The sequence below is a fragment of the Podarcis tiliguerta genome (genome assembly GCF_965153285.1).
Source record: "Podarcis tiliguerta genome assembly, chromosome: 7".
In the NCBI taxonomy this organism is placed as follows: Eukaryota; Metazoa; Chordata; class Lepidosauria; order Squamata; family Lacertidae; genus Podarcis; species Podarcis tiliguerta.
Genome location: NC_139540.1, coordinates 22,961,364 through 22,979,855, shown reverse-complemented (window position 1 = coordinate 22,979,855; position 18,492 = coordinate 22,961,364). Strand labels below are relative to the sequence as shown.

Below are 18,492 nucleotides of genomic sequence, written 5' to 3'. Positions count from 1 at the left end.
GAGTCAGGTCACAGGCTCACACCCTATTCATATCTTAAATATGCCCTTAAGACAGGATTTGTGAGGAAAGACACAATGGGGAGGTTTCCCACTTTGACCTTGCAGAGAAATATTTGAGGTCAATTTGTTCAGGCCTTTTTTTCTGTGAGGTTTCAGACATGTGGTTTATATATTTATGTACGTGTTTGCTTGGTACATTTTTGAACAGAACAGTCTAAAATACTACTGTATACTACTTAAAAGCTTAGTACTGTTGAACAACTGATTGGTTCAAAATTGGGAAAGGAGTACGACAAGGCTGTATTTTGTCTCCCTGCTTATTTAACTTATATGCAGAATTCATCATGCGAAAGGCTGGGCTGGATGAATCCCTAGCCGGAATTAAGATTGCTGGAAGAAATATCAACAACCTCAGATATGCAGATGACACAACCTTGATGGCAGAAAGTGAGGAGGAATTAAAGAACCTTTTATTGAGGGTGAAAGAGGAGAGCGCAAAATATGGTCTGAAGCTCAACATCAAAAAAACGAAGATCATGGCCACTGGTCCCATCACCTCCTGGCAAATAGAAGGGTAAGAAATGGAGGCAGTGAGAGATTTTACTTTCTTGGGCTCCATGATCACTGCAGATGGTGACAGCAGCCACGAAATTAAGAGACGCCTGCTTCTCGGGAGGAAAGCAATGACAAACCTAGACAGCATTTTAAAAAGTATAGACATCACCTTGCCAACAAAGGTCCGTATAGTAAAAGCTATGGTTTTCCCAGTATGGAAGTGAGAGCTGGACCATAAAGAAGGCTGATCGCCGAAGAATTGACGCTTTTGAATTATGGTGCTGGAGGAGACTCTTGAGAGTCCCATGGACTGCAAGAAGATCAAACGCATCCATTCTTAAGGAAATCAGCCCTGAGTGCTCACTGGAAGGACAGATTGTGAAGCTGAGGCTCCAATACTTTGGTCACCTCATGAGAAGAGAAGACTCCCTGGAAAAGACCCTGATGCTGGGAAAGATGGAGGGCACAAGGAGAAGGGGACGACAGAGGACAAGATGGTTAGACAGTGTTCTCGAAGCTACAAACATGAGTCTGACCAAACTGCGGGAGGCAGTGGAAGACAGGAGTGCCTGGCGTGCTCTGGTCCATGGGGTCACGAAGAGTCGGACACGACTGAACGACTAAACAACACTGTTGTAGTATTCTTACTACTTGCTTCTCTGTTTTTTGGTTTGCTCCTACTGTATTTGGTTTACCCCAAGTGAGTCTAATTCTGTGTATACGGTAACTACTCAGAAACAAGCCCTACTACGTTCAGTGGGGCTTACAGGAAAGTGTTTATTATAGCCTTAAGGGCACCCAACCTATCTGAAAAGATACAGAACTATTTTGCATTAAAAGACACCTTGTGACAGGACACGCTGCCTCCTAACTCGTTTTTCTTGGTGGAGGTGGGAATTGGCGTGGCTACTTGACATGAGAAAAATACACGTTGCAAACGCTCAGATCCATTTTTAATCATAACCAGCCTATAAACTTTTAAGAGAGAGAAAAGGAGGGGCGGGAAGTAGACTACAGAAGGAAGTAGACACAACCCCTGATAAAGATTTTGGGTCTGAGCTCCGAGCCACAGTTCAAGTTTTACCTATGATAAATGTTCAAAACGTACGTTGCAGTGCAGTGTAATACTGGAAGCTAATATACTGAAGTTAAAACCGGAACAAGTTCTTATAAGTAAAAACTGCTCCTTTGAATTCCTATAACAAAGTATTTGCTGTGCAAACCATTAAGAGCGCAATCCTAAAACATGTCTACTCATGTCTAAGCCCCACTGAATTCAATGGGATTTACTCCCAGATAAAAGCGATTAGGATTGCAGCCTCTTAGTTTACTGAGTAATTACGAAAGCTCTTTAACAACACGCCTGAACTAGCGGGGCGGGACTTGGGGGCTTGTTGTGTGTGCTTCTTACGTCATCAGTCTGCGCCCAAGAGTAGTGCTCATTAGGCTGCGCCCTAGAGCCGTGCATGGGAGATACGAACTGGTAACGGAGCTGGTTTTTAAAAACCTGTTTTGGGGGGATTGTTTCTGTTGAAAGGTGAGGTGATAAATTCCCTAATCAGGTCCTTCCCCAAAAGTTGTAGCTCATTCGTGCAGTTTCCTGCCTCCCGGGGTGAGACTATAGATCGACCCGCGAGGGTTGAGTCATGGGTTGGTTGGGGGAGCGGGTAAATAATGTAGCGTCTTCCTCGTGTCGCGTGCTCTTTTTTTTGGCAATACTCTTGCTTGGTTTTAAAAGTAAAAAACCAACGTAATTAAGAAATCAGGTAGAAACCTTCCCTTTTCCAGCCTGTAACACCATCACCCGGTTTTATTTAACAACAAGCCTGAAGTGGACTTTTAAGAGAACTATGCGTACGAAACTCATAACAGATGTGCATGATTTGTCTTTTTACTGACAGAATATGGACACCCAGAAAGACGCTCCTCCTCCAAAGCAGCAACCTATGATATACATCTGTGGAGGTAAGATCCTTTCATGCCTAACTGTTAGGAGTTGTGTGATGTATAGCCTCTTGGTAAGGTGACCGTGCCACAGAGTGTTGCTGAAATTGAGTTTTGTCTCACGTTCATGAAGCCTGTCATTAATTGCATCTCAGAATTCTGTAGGTTTAAATGAGAGGGAGCGGAAGATGACGCAAAGTGCCTGTTGCTGCTTTGTTTGGGGTCTCTGCTCCGCACCACAGGGCCATTTGCTACCAACTGCCCTGTGGAAAGGAGTATCAGATCCCAGCTTGTGCTCCAGTGGAATTTGTTTTATTTTGACTGGGTGGTTCTTGGTGTATTTGTTGTACTTTATAAATGCTCTAGGCCACTTTGAAGACTGATGAAAAATCAAAATATAAATTGTCTATATAAGTATTGAACTCAGATGCCATTCTAATTTGACAAATCCCAATATAAAACGTTAAGAACCTTTCATAATTCTAGTGTAAACTAATTTATAAAATACAGTGTGAATATAGGTTTTCTGGCCTCACAATCTAAAGCATAACTGAGGAGTAGAGGGGTTTAACAGAGAGGCAGGGCTGGAGCGACAACTGATTTAGGGAGCAACCCTATGCACACAAAACTGGCATAAAATAAGCTGTTGTAGTTATACCAGATCCAAACCCTGTTCAGTAGCAGGGCTGTTTTTGCTCTGTCAAAAACAGAGGGGAAACAAACCTTTAAAATGGTGTTCTACACTGGATTGCTAGGTCACATGACCAAGCTGGGCAAGTTTAGAATCCAGCTTAACCCCCCTTTTCTGGTTGCAGACCTGGAACACCCCTGTTTTTGAACCTACATGGGCCTTGGCTCAGCTCCAGCTCAACCAAGATGAGCAAGTTACACTGTTGTATCTTCAGCTGAGCTAGGAATTAGCTAGCTGAACCAGGAATGTGCATTGTAAACTGCTAATTGCAGCATGTCTTGCCATAGGATTGCCCCCTAAATCTGGATCGTGTCAGTGCCGTAATATGATGATAGTAGGGTCAGTCTGGGATTCAGAGGATCCTAGGCCAGCTCAGCCTAGGAACCATTCCTACCTGGAATGGTCTAATTCAGGGTTTTCTGCCAGCTGCTGGTGGCAGAATCCCCCCATTAGCACCTCCACCTGCATGTTCAGTGGGTGGAATGGAGAGTTGTATGCCAGCAGTGATGCATCACTCCACAAGTACAGGCCAGTAGGGCTGGGCGGAGGGCCACCTCCACTCAATCCAACTTTCTCCTCAGCCCCTCAGGACTTGGATTGCAGCCTAACTTCTCTAACATTTTAGTAAAATGAGTTAGCCAGACTCAGTTCTTTTCAATAAAATGTGACATTGTTTGTAATATTTTGTGTGTTATAATAAAAGGACAGTTTTTCTCTCACATTGCTAAGCTTTGTTCTCATTTTTAATATACTTTTTAATATATTTTCAGAATGTCACACAGAAAATGAAATAAAAGCAAGAGATCCCATCAGATGCAGAGAATGTGGATACAGAATAATGTACAAAAAAAGAACAAAAAGATGTATCCTTCTATGTGTGCCTGTTCATTGCTTGATTATTGCATGCTGATCCTAACTCCCTGAACTTTTATAATTTGTTTAGAGTTGCTGTAATGTGATGGCATAATTTTACACTAATAAAGGTCTACAAATCTCATCAGTACTGAAAATACTTGTGCTGCAGTACTTTGATCCACTTTATATATTACATTTCATATACAGATACTCTGGTTGGTGTGTTCTTTGCCTGCCTTTCATTATACTCAGCTTGGATGGATTAGTCATATTGTGAAATGTAATGTGTAAACTGGTCAGCCATAAATAGTTTCAACTAAGGTTGTTACAACACATAGCACCATACTTGTGCATATGTATATACTGTATCCTATTGGCTTTTAATTGCATGTCAGTGCCACTGCATTCAGTGGTGTTTAAATAGATCAGGGGTTGTGAACCTGGTCCCTACCGCCCACTAGTGGGTGTTTCAGGATTCTAGGTGGACATTAGGGGGTTCTATGGCACAAGCTGAATCCTCCTTCTATTGAGCACTGGTGGGCAGTAAGAAAATTTTACCATCGAGAAAGATGCATTAGTGGGCGGTAAGTATAAAAAGGTTGACTACCCCTGAAATAGATAGAACAGCTGACTGCAGAGGGAGATGTGAAAGTTATATCTTGAACATTGGAAAGAAGCACAAAACAAACTTTCTGCTTCTTGCTTATGCCTCTTGTTGAAATGTGTTAGGAGCGTGAAATAATTGCTTGCATAATTCTTATAACTAACCGGGGTTTTTTCTCATGCTCTCCAGCTTTTTTCTTTAACTCTACTATAGTGGTTGTGTTTGATGCCCGATGAAGAAAACAGAAGATGCATCTGGCTTATTGCAATGTACTTTATTCATGTTAGACTTTGATTTTCTTATGGGCAAATGCATTCTTCCATTCTGATAGTGTGTAAATTATTCTGTTATGACAATAAAGTTTTATTCCAGTACTTGGTTGACATTTTTGCCAGTAATGAGAAAACTTTTTAAAATCTTTTAAAGTTCTATAATATCACCCACTACCATAAAATCTAATTCTCTTCCTAAGTGGGAATGAAAGGGATATTATTTGATGTTAATAATGATCCCATCCCATTTCTTTGGAGCAGCTGGCAACTAATACAGGAAATCTGAATTTCGAGTGGTTCCAGATACACCAATGACAACATTTGTTATTAGATGAAGGATTGAAAACACAGGCTAGCCAGCCATTAACATGGTTAGAGAATTTAATATCACATAATTTAATATCTGTGACCATGTAAGGGTATGGTGTCATTAATTTATGGAGGATTTGTAAGCAATTTGATAGGCCCTCTAGAGGGATTATGGGAGGGTATGAGAGACAGTTGTGAATGTGACTGGACACCACTTTAGACAAACCAGTTAAATCTGTCTCAGCATATGTTTGAGAAAATTCTATCAAGATAATCCATGGATGGTATAGGACACTGGTGCAATTACCCCATATGACATATGGATTTGCACCTTCATTTTGGGAGGGATGCAATCACAGGGAAACATGTCCCCTTTGGTTGTCTTTCCCTATAGGTAAAGGGACCACTGACCGATAGGTCCAGTCGCGGACAACTCGGGGGTTGCGACGCTCATCTTGCTTTACTGGCCGAGGAAGCCAGCGTACAGCTTCCGGTTCATGTGGCCAGCATGACTAAGCCACTTCTGGCAAACCAGAGCAGCGCATGGAAACGCTATTTACCTTCCCGCCAGAGCGGTACCTATTTATCTACTTGCACTACGTGCTTTCAAATTGCTAGGTTGGCAGGAAATGGGACGGAGCAACAGGAGCTTTCCCTATAACCCAGGATTATTGATGGACAATACATTTGGAAGTACCACAAATTATCCAGGAGCATGTGGATTTCACTGATTAGTGTAGTGGTTATGAAAAGGAAAAAGAAACCACACACATTTTATGCTGTTTGATGGCCAACAAATCAGGCTTACAAAACAACTTATCACCAGCATCATCACAAATTTGGATGTCATATTTCTGCTCTGAAATTTATCCTCGGATATCTCAATCTCTTCTGGCTGAAGGAAACTTTGACATTATCTTGGCAATATACTCTGTAAGAAGAACACAGGCAAGAGTGACTATGTATAAGAATGAATGTGATTACTTACCCGGCTTCTGACACGGGGGGGGGGGGGCGTTATTTCTTGTTATAGTCAATTTCTATTTTGTGACTTTGTACAATATGTATATCATTGAAAAACAAAATAGTTAAAAATTCATTTAAGGTATAATGTGATTGTAGCATCTACGGTAAGTCAAACAAGTGGCTAAATCTAATTGATAGATCTCTTATGTCTGAGGGGATGGAAAGAAGCATGGGGTGATGATAGTGGGTTCAGAACCAGGTTAGTATAATAGTTAAAAGTGTAATCATGGAGCTCAAGGTTCAAATGCTTGCTTGGCCTTGAAGCCCTCTGAGGGCATCAGACCTATTTTTCTTTAGCTTTGTGTACTTTGCAGAGGCCTAATAACTTGTCCTAAATGCCCTGCCATCTGAAGTTGCAGAAATAATACAAATTGCTAGCTACCAGCTGAGTGAAGAACCAAGGATTGTCTCCATTTACTATTCCTATGCCATCAATTTCCAGCAAGTAGATGGAAGAAAGCTGGATCTCTTTTTTTCTATTTTGTGTTAAATTGCAGCGTAACCCTGACATCTACTCAGAAATAAATCCTGTTGAATTTAATTGAGGGTTAGGCTAAGGCTGCAACTCTTAACTCCACCCAGTAGTGTGAGGCCCCATTGATTTAAATAGGATTTGCATCTATGTGTACAGGGTTAGAATTGTGCTACCACTTGTGTATTTATTCCATTGTGCAGGTATCTTGTTTGCCTCCTTGAGCCTACTAATGAAAAGCCACCTTTAAGGCGGCTGAACTTCATGGTTTTTATTGCCCGCTGATTTTGTTCGGCGAGTGTAAAACATGGTGGGATTGGGATATATTTAAAACAAATTCAATAGACAAGAAGACGAAACATTAAACCGTTTTTAGATGTACGCTTTAATGAAGTGCGGGAGGAGGGGAACGAGCGCCTGCCTTCACAACGTTGGCAAGCCGCCCTTTCCAGAGCGGCGGCGACGGCGCTGGCGAAGCAACGTCTCCTTAGCAACTGCCCCGCGCGGCCCTCGTTGGAGACTGTCTTCCTCGGGCGACGGCGCTGAGGTGGTGGCGGGCCGCTCGCCTTCTGCGCATGCGCTGGGGGGGATGTTCTGTTGCTCGAGCGAATTCTATTTAAAAAGTGGCTCTCGGCTGGGCCACCTGTAGGGTTTCCCTCAGCGGCGCCGGTTCAAGGCCGCTCCGAGCGGCGAGGGGCGGCGGCAAAGCGTTACTGGGGTCTCTCTCCTGTAGAAAGGACGTTGGAGTGGCGGCGTTCGCTGGGGAAGGAAGCAGGTAGGAGCGTCAGGTGCCGGGCAGGGGATGCTTGTGTGGCCGTTTGAGGATAACGGCAGGAGGAAGAGGGAGGGCGAGGAATCGCGGAGGATGGATGGGGAGGGCTGTGGGAGATCGGGGGGGGGGGCGAGTAGGGTGATGCAAACGGGGAAGGTGCGATCATGCCGAGAGACAGCTATAATTGGTAGAACAGGCTTCATTAGGGGGGCAAACAGGTGGTGTGCCAGTGTATGTTTTTCTTTCTTAAAAAAATAATAATTCTGATTTTTCTCTCCAGTAAGTTCAGGGTATGCTTATCTCTGACTGTCTTCGCAGCAACCCTGTAAGGTAGGATAGATTGTGGTGGTAACTGGCCTGAAGTCACTCAGCTACATGGGTGTAGCCAGATACCCCCCCCCCCCAATCAAGTAAATAAATAAAAATGCTCAAGTAACTGACCAATCGTGTCACGTGGAGCTCAGTTTTGCCCCCCAACATAAATCCTGCCCCCCCACAACATAACTCCTGGCTATGCCCGTGCTCAACCACATGGGCATTTGAAACTGCAAAAAGCCTCAACGGTATATATTACATGGGCAGCATACATGCACAGCTGTTATCTTTCATGCTCCTTTTCCTACCCCCCATGGGCGCAGCTGCCCCCCAATCAATTAAAATCAATACAAATTTGAGGTTCTGCCCCCCTAACAAAAGCCCGCCCCCTAACCAAAATCCTGTCTATGCCCATTCCTCCCACCACCACCCTCATTGCTCTAAGGGTGAACAAAGGGGTGTGACTGCTGTTGCTAAGGTCAGTTGTTGATTTTTGTGGGAACTGGGGCTAAGGCTGTAGAAATTACTTTGATAAAGGGGTGCTGGCTAGGCCCTTAAAATACTCATGGTACAGGTCCCTACCACAAATTCGTATGTGCTGCTTTATACAGATAGGTACAAATTTAGACCTCTGGGCACATTTAGATGGTTGGTGCCAGCTCTGTGCTTTAAATCTATGCCCAGATGCCCTGTAAGCAAATCAAAGCATTATTTTTTTATTTTTTTATTTAAAAAAAAGGAGAGGGAAGGAGATCGGGGCCCCAGCACAAATGATCCAATCATTTCAGACTTTCATATAGAATAAAGCAGAATACCTTCAAAATGTTGTTATTTTGGGAGCTTGCTGCATGTACTGAAAAAGTGAGGCTTGTTTCCATGGTGTTGTGAAACTGCGTAGGGCAGGGCCTAATTTCAGGAGATGGTGATCTCCTGAAATTTCTGAGCTTTGTGGCTCACTTCAGTACATAGCAACAGTTGCTAGTGGATTATTTATTTATTTGCTGCAACCTGTTCCTTTTTTTTAACTGTAGAGGGCATTGTCCTTGAATTATTCTTTATAAAAAACGTATTTCCCCATTACAGTGCTGAAATTGTGTTTTGATGCTACGTTGTAGGCTTAAATGATTCTTGTTTTATTTTTTATGTTTCAAAATGGGGAAGGGTCAAAATTTTCTGGCATTCCATTTTAATGGGAAATTAGAGGGTTTGTTTTTTAATTGATGCTGACATTTTGCACTTGATAACCTGTACACAGTAAAATACTCAGTTTTCTTATAAACTGTAGCATTATAAACCATGTTCAAGAAATGAGCTTGTAGGTATTCTGTATGATTTGCATAAGGAGAACAGAAGGTACCAGTAAATAATGTGGAAGATCTCTCACAGCAGATAATTCACAAATACACAATGTTCTCTGAACCTATGATTCTCTAAGATCATTAGTCACATAATTTGCAGACAAAATTCAATCAATGGATTTATTTATATGCAAAAGGATCTGAGAATAATTCTCACAAATAGGATTATGTTCAGTTAGTCTGTGTTATGGAAAAAAGTTTGACATTCAGATGGCTGCCAAATCTGAATGAACATAAACGTTATGAAGTCTGCACTTGGCATGTTGTAATAAAAAGCAACTGTTATTGCAAATACAAATAAGAAAACAGTGGCTGCAAAGATTTAGAAACAAAAGCAGAATTATACATGTGAAAAATTCTGCTGAGGAAATTCTTTTCACTTAATCATGTTTTTTTTCCCTAGCAGTAGCTATTTATACATATAAGCATTCATGGTGCATAAAGTACTACCCACACAAAAAGTCCTGGTCCTATAAATTGTTCCATTTCAATGGACTGAAGCTAGACGGATTTAAAACAGGTGCATATGTACATAAGAGATTATAACATAAGAGATTATAACACATTATTCAGTGAGCTTATGCAGTTTCAAAATATATATGAACACTGGGAAAATTTAAATATTACCTTTTATATTTCTAGTTATGAGTGCTGACCAAGTTTCAGGCTTGTTAAGCCAAGGAACAACAAAAACATATCAAATTCCTATTGAGCATCTGGACTACAAATTCATTGAAACATGCAAAGATGTTAAGCATTTGGAAAAGATTCTTAAGATATTAAGGTAAACATTTAAATCACATATTTATTTTATTATGGTTTGCATATTTTTATTCATATTAACTAAACATTAACTAGAAACTAACAAGGCCATCACTTCTTTTAGAACCTTGTCAGAAAATTTGTTTAAAAGCTAAATATTGTCATAATTTAAAATAAGTGAAAATAGTTTAGTCTTGCTAGCATGGCATTAGTATAACATAAATTGGTTGTTTGGACTGAGGAGGTGATATATTTATACTAGCTAAGGCTGGGATATTTTACAGACCTTTTGGTCATGCAGAATTGAGCCATTGAATGGTTATTGAGCTTAAAAAAGCAATACAAAAACAATACAAAATGTAGCAATGTCAGCTGTAAACTACTTACAAGTCTAGAGCAAATCAAACAAAAATAGTGGAAGTCTTTATCTCAGAAAGGGGGGGGGGGTGTTATAACAACTCCTGAAGTTAATATTTATGATTTATGCTTTAAAAATTGCTATTGGTGATATCTATTGTTGTATGTGCGGAGATCCACTCATCCAGGAGGACTTATTCTTTCTCTGCACTCTCTCTTGAGTTTTCCCTAACCTGTCATAGTATATTTTGAGGATGCATAGGGGCTACAGGGGACAGAAGAGAATTCCTGTTGTGCTTACAGAAGTTCGTATAATGTCACATTTATTAATTTTTAGATCTGGTGAAGAAGGCTTCTATCCTGATCTTGTATTATTTTGTGAAAAACGCATTGAGTCTTTGGCTCCAAATAGCAGAGCTCTGCGAAGAGATAAACCTGCAGCCACTGCTTCTGATTTTACTACTGAGGAATGGAAAGAAATAGAGAATGAAATGAAGGTATTGCACTTCTTCATTCTGTAGCATGCTAATTTTGCATGTGACTCTTAAATAACAAATAGTTGTTGCCTGGTAAAAAAACAATTTCAGATTTTGAAATATGTTTATGTTTTCGATTTCTTTCAGAGCTGGATTACCGAAATGAAAGAAGACGAGTATAAAATGCGGTATGCTACAACGGACGTGTTCAAGGAGAAAATGGAAAATTTGCCACCAGTTCGTAGTTCAGATAGCTCTCTTCCTTCTAGACAGGTGGGAATCTGTGTTTCTATACCATATTCAATATCTATATATGATTTTTTAAAATGTGTTGTTGGCATCTGACTAAGTCATACCTTAAGGAGACCCATTGAAACATGGCCAACTTGTCCCTGTTTCAGTAGGTCTACTCTGAGTATGACTTGGTCATATGTCAAATGGGAGGGGGGAAACATCTAATAACCCTGGAGAGAAGTACTCCACAATGGAACATTTGTCACAGGACCCTACTACATTCAAATTCTGTGAGTGCCAGTCGTGTAAAAGGAAGCTATCAGTAGGTTCAGGGCATCTCAAAGGTTTGCAGAAATAGGGAAAAAGTACAAACAAACCCCAATCAGCCCAGTGATGGTAGAGCCTTCCATGCCCACTAACTGGAGGTGAGGAATGGAAAGGGGGAGGGGCTGGATTCTTGATGAGACAGCACTCTGTGCTGCAATGTTTAATTGCAAGTCCCACTTGGTTATGTATGTTTGCAGATGATATGTTTGCAATTCTCATTTTTTCCCATATGAGAATTTTAAATATCGAAATACTGACATTTATTCTTAGTTGATAAGCACATGATTGTAGATAGGATAGCAAGTGATTGAGTTCCTTACTGAACATATGTGAACTCCAAAACCTCAGTTTGAGGTAGCTAAAACATGTTATAATGCTCATATTATATGAAATGAAAAGTAATAAAACAAATTCTTTGATGAAGCTTATTTTTTATATCTTGTGTGACTTCTCATTCTAGAGCAAAACTTCAAGAAATGGTGTAATAAAGAATAAAAATGTACCAAGGGACTACAGAGAGTGGGATAAGTATGTCAGATACCTTCTGTATATTGTTTAATTTAGTTATTTTCTAATGTTCTATCTAGGTTGGTTTTGAAAAAGGGAGGGTTGTTTCTATGTTAACATGCCCTTGAAATTCTCAAAATCTCACAGGGCTAACTATAGACAAATGATATTCAAAGTCTAGTATTAATGGAGAACTTTACACAAAAATTGCATGTTGGGAGAAAGTGCTCTAAATATGATGAGTTGTATTCAACATCATGATAAGGCAAGTATTTGATCTGTGCAATAATTTTTCCTTGCACAACATCTTGCTTGCCCTGCCAATATCCTCCTTAAATTGTGGTGCCCAGACCAGGGGACAGTACTCCAGGTATGGTCTTTCCAAGGCAGAATAGAGCAGTACTCTTACTTCATTTGATAGGGGCACTATATACCCTAGAGTAGCATTAGCCTTTTTTTGCTGCTGCATCACACTTTTGACTCACATTAAATGTGTGGTCTACTAAAACACCTAGATCCTTTCCCACATCTTATATTTGTACAGCTGGTTCTTCCTACTTAAGAGTAGAACGTGCCCACTGCTGCAGCTCAGTTGGTTAGAGTGAGGTGCTGCTAATGCCAAGATCATGGGTTTGATCCCCGTATGGGCCACCTTCATATTCCTACATTGCAGATTAATGGTCCATCATACCCTTAAACTATGTAAGTGTGAAGTCTTGTTATAGTTAAACACACATTTGTATAATTTATGGATGTTTATTATTACAATGTAAATATATTAAATGCTTTTCCATTTTTTAAGGTTTGATGTGGAAAAAGAATGTTCCAAAATTGATGGTTATGAGGAAAATAAGAGTAAACCCAGCTTTAGAACTACTAACAAAGGGTTACCAAAATCTGATATAGACACAACAGGTAGGTTTTCATTCAATACTACAGTGATTTTGGTTGCTGTTGCCTTTTATTGAAAAATAAGAAATTTACTACTCATAGGAATCCCTGTTTTCAAAAATACTGTGACGTGATGCTCATATAGAATTATGACAATTTTATATGAATTTGTTTATCAGTGTTGTATGCATTGTCAGTAACTCCTGTATATATCCAATATCTGCCTATCCTTTCCCAGAAACATTTCCCCCCATTTTACCACATTACTTCAAAATTCAGTAATGCAGTCAGTACTGCTGAATTACAGCATTTAAAAATCCTGTGTTTTTGATTGCATAATTCTGCTAAGGTAGTAGATAAATCAGCAATATAGCTAGAAAACATTTTTTTGGAAACAGGGTTTTAAAATGTTATAACCCTTACCTTGAAAAAATAGCATACCCTTAAACAATAAAGCAAAAAATTCCAAAGTGTAGTTTCAACCACTGTATAATTGCCTACTTTGACTACTACTAGCATTTCAGGATCTCAGAGGTGCTTCCCAGCCTTGTTACAGGAGTTCCTTTTAACTGGACAGGCTGTTAATTAAATTTGTTACCTTCTGTATACAAAGTATGTGTTCAACTATTGAGCTATAGCGTGTTGCCTGAAGTGGGTAGAGGCTCAAATCAACACAATAGAGCACTTGTAGATTATGTCTTTTACAATATTCTCTCTCTCATATTCTTTCTCTGTAGCATTAAAGAGAAATGTTTTTGGTTTTGCCTGCAATTTTTCTTGCTTTAATATGTAATAGATATTTTCTAGGTTTGACTACAAAGGAAAAAATCTTCATTGCTAATCGTGAAAAAGAAAAAGGAAATGAAGCATTTGTTACAGGAGACTACAAAGAAGCAGTTATCTACTATACTCGGTGAGTCATCCATAGTAATTATTAGCCTGCTGCAGTAGTAGTAGTAGTAATAATAATAATAATAATAATAATAATAATAATAATAATTTATTTATTTATACCCCGCCCATCTGGCTGGGCTGGGGAAGCTCTGGACGGTTTCCAACAAAATATTAAAATACAGTAGCAACCTGGATGCAAGGCGGGCATTAATATGTAGTCTTAAAAGTTACAACTTCCATTTAAAAAATAATTTAGCTGCTTCACTATCAACTTCATTGTTTAAAAGTGGTTTAAACAAAATTTGTACTAGTATACATATATCAATTTTATGGTGTGCATTTTTCTGTGCATGTTGTTTAGCCACAGAGCAACCCTCACAATAAGGCATTCTAGACTGAGACTGTGTATTGACAAAAACCTCAAGAACTTGAAAGTGCAACATGACACTATTTTTTTGCCTTCTTATCCTGTCCTAATGGCTTGGACTGATCCTGATTGTATTGAATATGGTATATATAGATGCCTTCTTCCTGTTGGTTTTTGCAGTTGTGCTGGGCTTTGTTGGAGGTTTGAAACCCGGCATAACTGTGGGGATGACTCCCACCCTCCTCCAGTTCCAAATTTGTAGGTGGAGAACGAGAATTTATTTTGGCACTGGACAGCTGATGTACTTGATGTACCCCTGCTGCCCATTACCCAAATGAGCCTATGCCAACCTTCACCTCCAAAGCCAGAGAGAAAACTTGTGCTTGTTTTGGTACTAGGCAGCAGAGGCACTTTGTGAATCTTTAACTGCCCAATGCCAACATGGCAGGCCACAGCCTTCGTCTTCCGCTTGGAGTTGGTGCAACTTAGTTTGCTCTGTAACTCAGTGCAGTTGCAGGGGATTATCCCAGCTCTACCTTCACTTCTAAGCTGGAGAGTTCATCATCATTGACATATGCAACTTTTGCCATGACAAGGGTGACAGGCAGAATTGTAGATCACTTGGCCTTTCTTACATGCTTTATCATATAGTCTTTATATTATAGCATTATGACTTGTAGTCAATTTTCTGCATTGAGTTGCATGGGATCAATAGAGAATGAAAATGGTTAGGTAACTACAGAAAATAATTTGTCCCTCTTTAGGCCTTTATGTGTATTCTTTATCTTCCTTTGCCATTTTCATTAGCAGATGGGAGGCCACACCCACTCTGATTGGATCTTTTACTCTTTTGACCTGTACTTGTTTTCATTTGTACTCTGTACAGTACTGTAACACTCCTATCTTTTTCATTCTTGGGTCTTCTGGCTTTACTTTGTAACAACATTCCCGCACCTTAGGCTTTAAGGGTCACCTGACTCTTTTCTGAAGTGTCTGTGTTCATTTCAACCTGCCTAATGCCTCAGTATTTTGCAGGAGCATATCTGCCTTTCCCACTGTGGCTGCATACAATAATAAAGCTCAGGCAGAAATAAAACTTCAGAATTGGCATGTTGCTCATCAGGATTGTGAGACAGTGTTAAAAATGGACCCTGAAAACATAAAAGGTAAAATTAAAGAAATCACTTTTGAGAAATTAATGCTAGCAACAAATCTTTTTAAATTACCGGTAATGGAGCAAAATCAGCATAGGTGACAAACACTGGTTTTTGAAATTTGTGGATTGCATTCTGTGGAGTAACAACTCTCAAATTTTTCTTTTTCCACTTCTGCTATAGTGGGAGATGAATTGTTCAGCACATAGTGTCTTAGTACCCATGCTAAGTGCTTTACATGGTTTAGTGGAAGGGAATTTATGGGGGTACAGTATCTGTGCTTTGCCATTAGAACCCTGAATATTTTCCCACTCATCTCCAATATTCACTGTAAAAGCTTGTATCCCTTCAATTCAAGGTAAATTCCGAGACAGGGCTAGCCAGGCGATGGTGGGAAAAATTTATTCCAAGCAACAAGAGTTCCCCTTCCAACTATTAATCAGCTGAAGTTCAGTCTACTTTGTCTACAGCAATTTATTGCAATCCTGACAGATGAAAAGTTGGCTTTTTCTAGACAGTGTAAAAGGGAAGTCCCACATGTCTAGGTACCACCTTTTCCTAGTACCAAACTAAGTAAATAAAAAGGGAGAATAACAGAGCAATCATACAGAGAATCCAGGGAAGCACAAGAGTCTAAGCACAAAATAGGACATAAAGTGGTGCTGGTGGACTTATTTCCCTTATTCCTATCCCCAGTTGGTTTCAGTAGGAGGAAAGGTATGCCAGTTCCAGTGTTGGCATAGTTTGTATAAAACTTGCCACTACTGCAATGAAGAGGCATCCAGGAGTGGAACTCCTCCACCTGGTGAGGAAGGGCTTCAGGGTTCCACAGCTGCCTTTCCTGGGAGTGTAGAATTCCTCCTTGAATAATGCTTGCACCTTTAAGAGATAGTAGGCCTCTCCCACTCACAGCCACTGTTATCTCTTTTGCTCTGTTTTCCCATGACAAGTGATTGTGTACAGATACTACATCTTGAATTTATGTGTACATGTCTTGCAATTCTCATACATACATATACCATGTGGGAGACTATAAAAATAGTGTGGTTGTTGGACTAGGACCAGGGAAACCTGGCTTCAAGGTTAGCCCACTTTACAGATCGTTTTGACAATAAAACTGGGGAGTAACATAAGCCACCCCAAGGTCCTTGGAGAAAGAACAGCATAAAAATATAATGAATAAATAATAAATAATGCCATGTTACATTATATAGGTTATTGCAGCTGTAATCACATCTCTTCTAGTGGGTTAATTTTTGGTAACAGATTATACTTTGATGGGAGACTGGGACAGACCAGAAATTTAGCGGAATAATTACAGTATTAAAATAAGGGTTGAGGATCTCATTCGCTTTTGGGCAGCCTTATAGGACCTTGTGCCATTGATGGGCAAGACCAGAGGCAAAAGTGGGCTAAGCAACTACTGCCATTTTTGCCTTGTGTACTGTAGGTTGGCTTCTTCACACTCGCACATCTCTCTGTATTCTCCATTGCGGAAGCAAGAAGCCTTATTGGAGTTAAGGACACATTCCAGCCAGGCAAAAACACTAGAGTGGGGTGTAAAGAAGGACTGGTGATGGGTGTGGTTCAGAAGGGAGTGTGGCCTGGGGAAAACTTCAGGGGCCAGATGGAGTGGCCTGGAGGGCTGCATTTGGCCCCTCGGCCCCTCGGTTCTGCATCCCTGCACTAAAATGGATCCTTATATGTGAAGATGGTTTGTCTGCGTCAAATTGAAATTATTTTTAAACCATTCCTCTTTATTACAAAGCTATATTGCAATAGTTGCAAGTTATTATATAATTCAGAATTATTTTAGATTTCCACAATTTCACATTATATTGATGTATTTATTATGTAACTTAGAATATTGCAATAAAATAATGCATTCTTTATTGATCTGCAGCTTTTATGCGCCGTGCCACTGTTTATACTAATCTACATAATTTCAAAGCAGCTGCAGAAGATTTGAAGAAAGTGTTACATATTGAGCCAGAAAATGCTATTGCTAAGGTAAGTATTAATTGTTGACTTCATGGACGTATTGTAAACTATGGATACCGTTTGTATTAGACATATTTACTATTGAAAGATGGTACACAATTAAATATATCTAATACAAATACTGTATTTGATACAAATACTGCCATCCCACAGATGGCGGCAGGTTAAACTGGTTTTTCAAAAGGGAAAAAAGCAATAAGTTTCCATCAGCTGATCCATAGTGGAGAGCCCACCATTCACCCAACTATTACAATACCATATTTCTCCCAATTTTTATGCTGCTCTGCAAGCTAAGTTTTCTGATTTGGAGGGAAGGTCACACACAAATAATCTGCACATTCTGAGGGTTCAAGAGAGATCTGAGCAATTGAATACCTCTGTGGTTGTAGCCACTCTGTTGTGGATATTGCTATGGTTCTGTACACTGAGTGGGCCAATTGCAGCCCAGTTCCTTCCAGAATGGGTATCTCAAGTTCCAGTGGCATAGCATGGCTTTCAACAAATCCTGTAGCCCTCAACCAGTGGAGTACAAGATTGTTAGCTAAGCCATTGCAGCAGATTGAGTGGGGCACTCTGGTATTGTGTATGCTGGGGATGTGGTATTGTGAGTTCATTGGCTCCCTATGTGGGTGTTGTCACTGGCACTGTCCCTGATTGGTGGGCTTTGGTAGTGTTTCTCTTGACATGTCAGCCTGCAGCTTATTTTCCCCACTCTGGTTTGGCAGGTTACCTAAGTGGCACATACATGTCAGGAGAAGTATGGTAATGTATAATTGCTCCACACAATCTATTTATTAAATTTCTATACCACCCCTTGTCTGAGGATCACAGGGTGGTTTACCAATTACACATGATGAATTTAATATAGAAGATATTCTAAATGGCAAAAACAGAGTCTAGTTTTTCTTGCCCTTTCAGTAACTTAAGTTGGTGAATAAGTCTTTCTAATACGTACAGCAGTATTCAACAGATCTTTGGGCCAAATTGAGAGAGAAATCCTGAGCTGATTTCTAATGATGACCTATAGCCAGTCTGGTTCCAAAGGCCATCTTGATAGACTGATAGTAATGAAAGCATCAAACAAACTGTATTCAGTAATATCAATTGTGGTACTAAAACAGCTGTCTCATTCAGGATTTTAGACATTTCTACTTTAACAATCTCCCACTACAATACCACTACAGATAATTTAAAGCACAACTCCCAATATAATATTCCTACATTTACAACTGTATTACCTGAATTTATTAGAGAACTACTACTGTACTGAACAGGTTCTTTTTAAATAGAATTTCCTATAGAGGTTTATGTACTTTTCAGTTCTAAGTACTTTGGTTCTGATCTCACTT

At 39.9% G+C, this 18,492-nt stretch overlaps 2 protein-coding genes across 6 annotated transcripts in view; both read left to right on the top strand.

Moving 5' to 3' along the window:
- Positions 1-1,950: 1,950 nt before the first annotated feature.
- Positions 1,951-5,023, top strand: POLR2K (RNA polymerase II, I and III subunit K). 2 transcript variants are annotated; one of them, XM_083450856.1, is made up of 4 exons: positions 1,951-2,038; positions 2,457-2,520; positions 3,961-4,053; positions 4,863-5,023. In XM_083450856.1, exons 2-4 carry the CDS (start codon positions 2,460-2,462, stop codon positions 4,883-4,885), a joined length of 177 nt encoding a protein of 58 aa, XP_083306982.1. In that variant the 5' UTR covers positions 1,951-2,038; positions 2,457-2,459; the 3' UTR covers positions 4,886-5,023. The 2 variants fall into 2 exon arrangements, with proteins under 2 accessions (XP_083306982.1, XP_083306981.1); XM_083450855.1 differs by having other exon boundaries at positions 1,958-2,092.
- A 2,206-nt stretch (positions 5,024-7,229) lies between these two features.
- The window catches only part of SPAG1 (sperm associated antigen 1), a 28,301-nt gene continuing 17,038 nt past the window's right edge, over positions 7,230-18,492 (top strand). For 2 of the 4 annotated variants that reach the window (XM_083450805.1, XM_083450804.1), the window contains exons 1-9: positions 7,230-7,503; positions 9,816-9,957; positions 10,630-10,789; positions 10,916-11,041; positions 11,790-11,857; positions 12,639-12,751; positions 13,535-13,640; positions 15,024-15,154; positions 17,046-17,152. In XM_083450805.1, coding sequence (XP_083306931.1) covers positions 9,818-9,957; positions 10,630-10,789; positions 10,916-11,041; positions 11,790-11,857; positions 12,639-12,751; positions 13,535-13,640; positions 15,024-15,154; positions 17,046-17,152 — 951 coding nt within the window. In that variant the 5' untranslated portion in view covers positions 7,230-7,503; positions 9,816-9,817. Of the gene's footprint in view, positions 7,504-7,543; positions 7,732-9,815; positions 9,958-10,629; positions 10,790-10,915; positions 11,042-11,789; positions 11,858-12,638; positions 12,752-13,534; positions 13,641-15,023; positions 15,155-17,045; positions 17,153-18,492 lie in introns of those variants that run through there. The other 2 variants (XM_083450803.1, XM_083450806.1) reach the window with 2 other exon arrangements.

What these genes read in the sequence shown, in the direction of transcription:
- POLR2K (XM_083450856.1), top strand. Translation starts at nt 2,460, where the DNA reads ATGGACACCCAGAAAGACGCTCCTCCTCCAAAGCAGCAACCTATGATA. An exon ending in TATGATATACATCTGTGGAG is followed by an intron (nt 2,521 to 3,960) that starts GTAAGATCCTTT and finishes ATATATTTTCAG; the next exon opens with AATGTCACACAGAAAATGAA. An exon ending in CAAAAAAAGAACAAAAAGAT is followed by an intron (nt 4,054 to 4,862) that starts GTATCCTTCTAT and finishes ACTCTACTATAG; the next exon opens with TGGTTGTGTTTGATGCCCGA.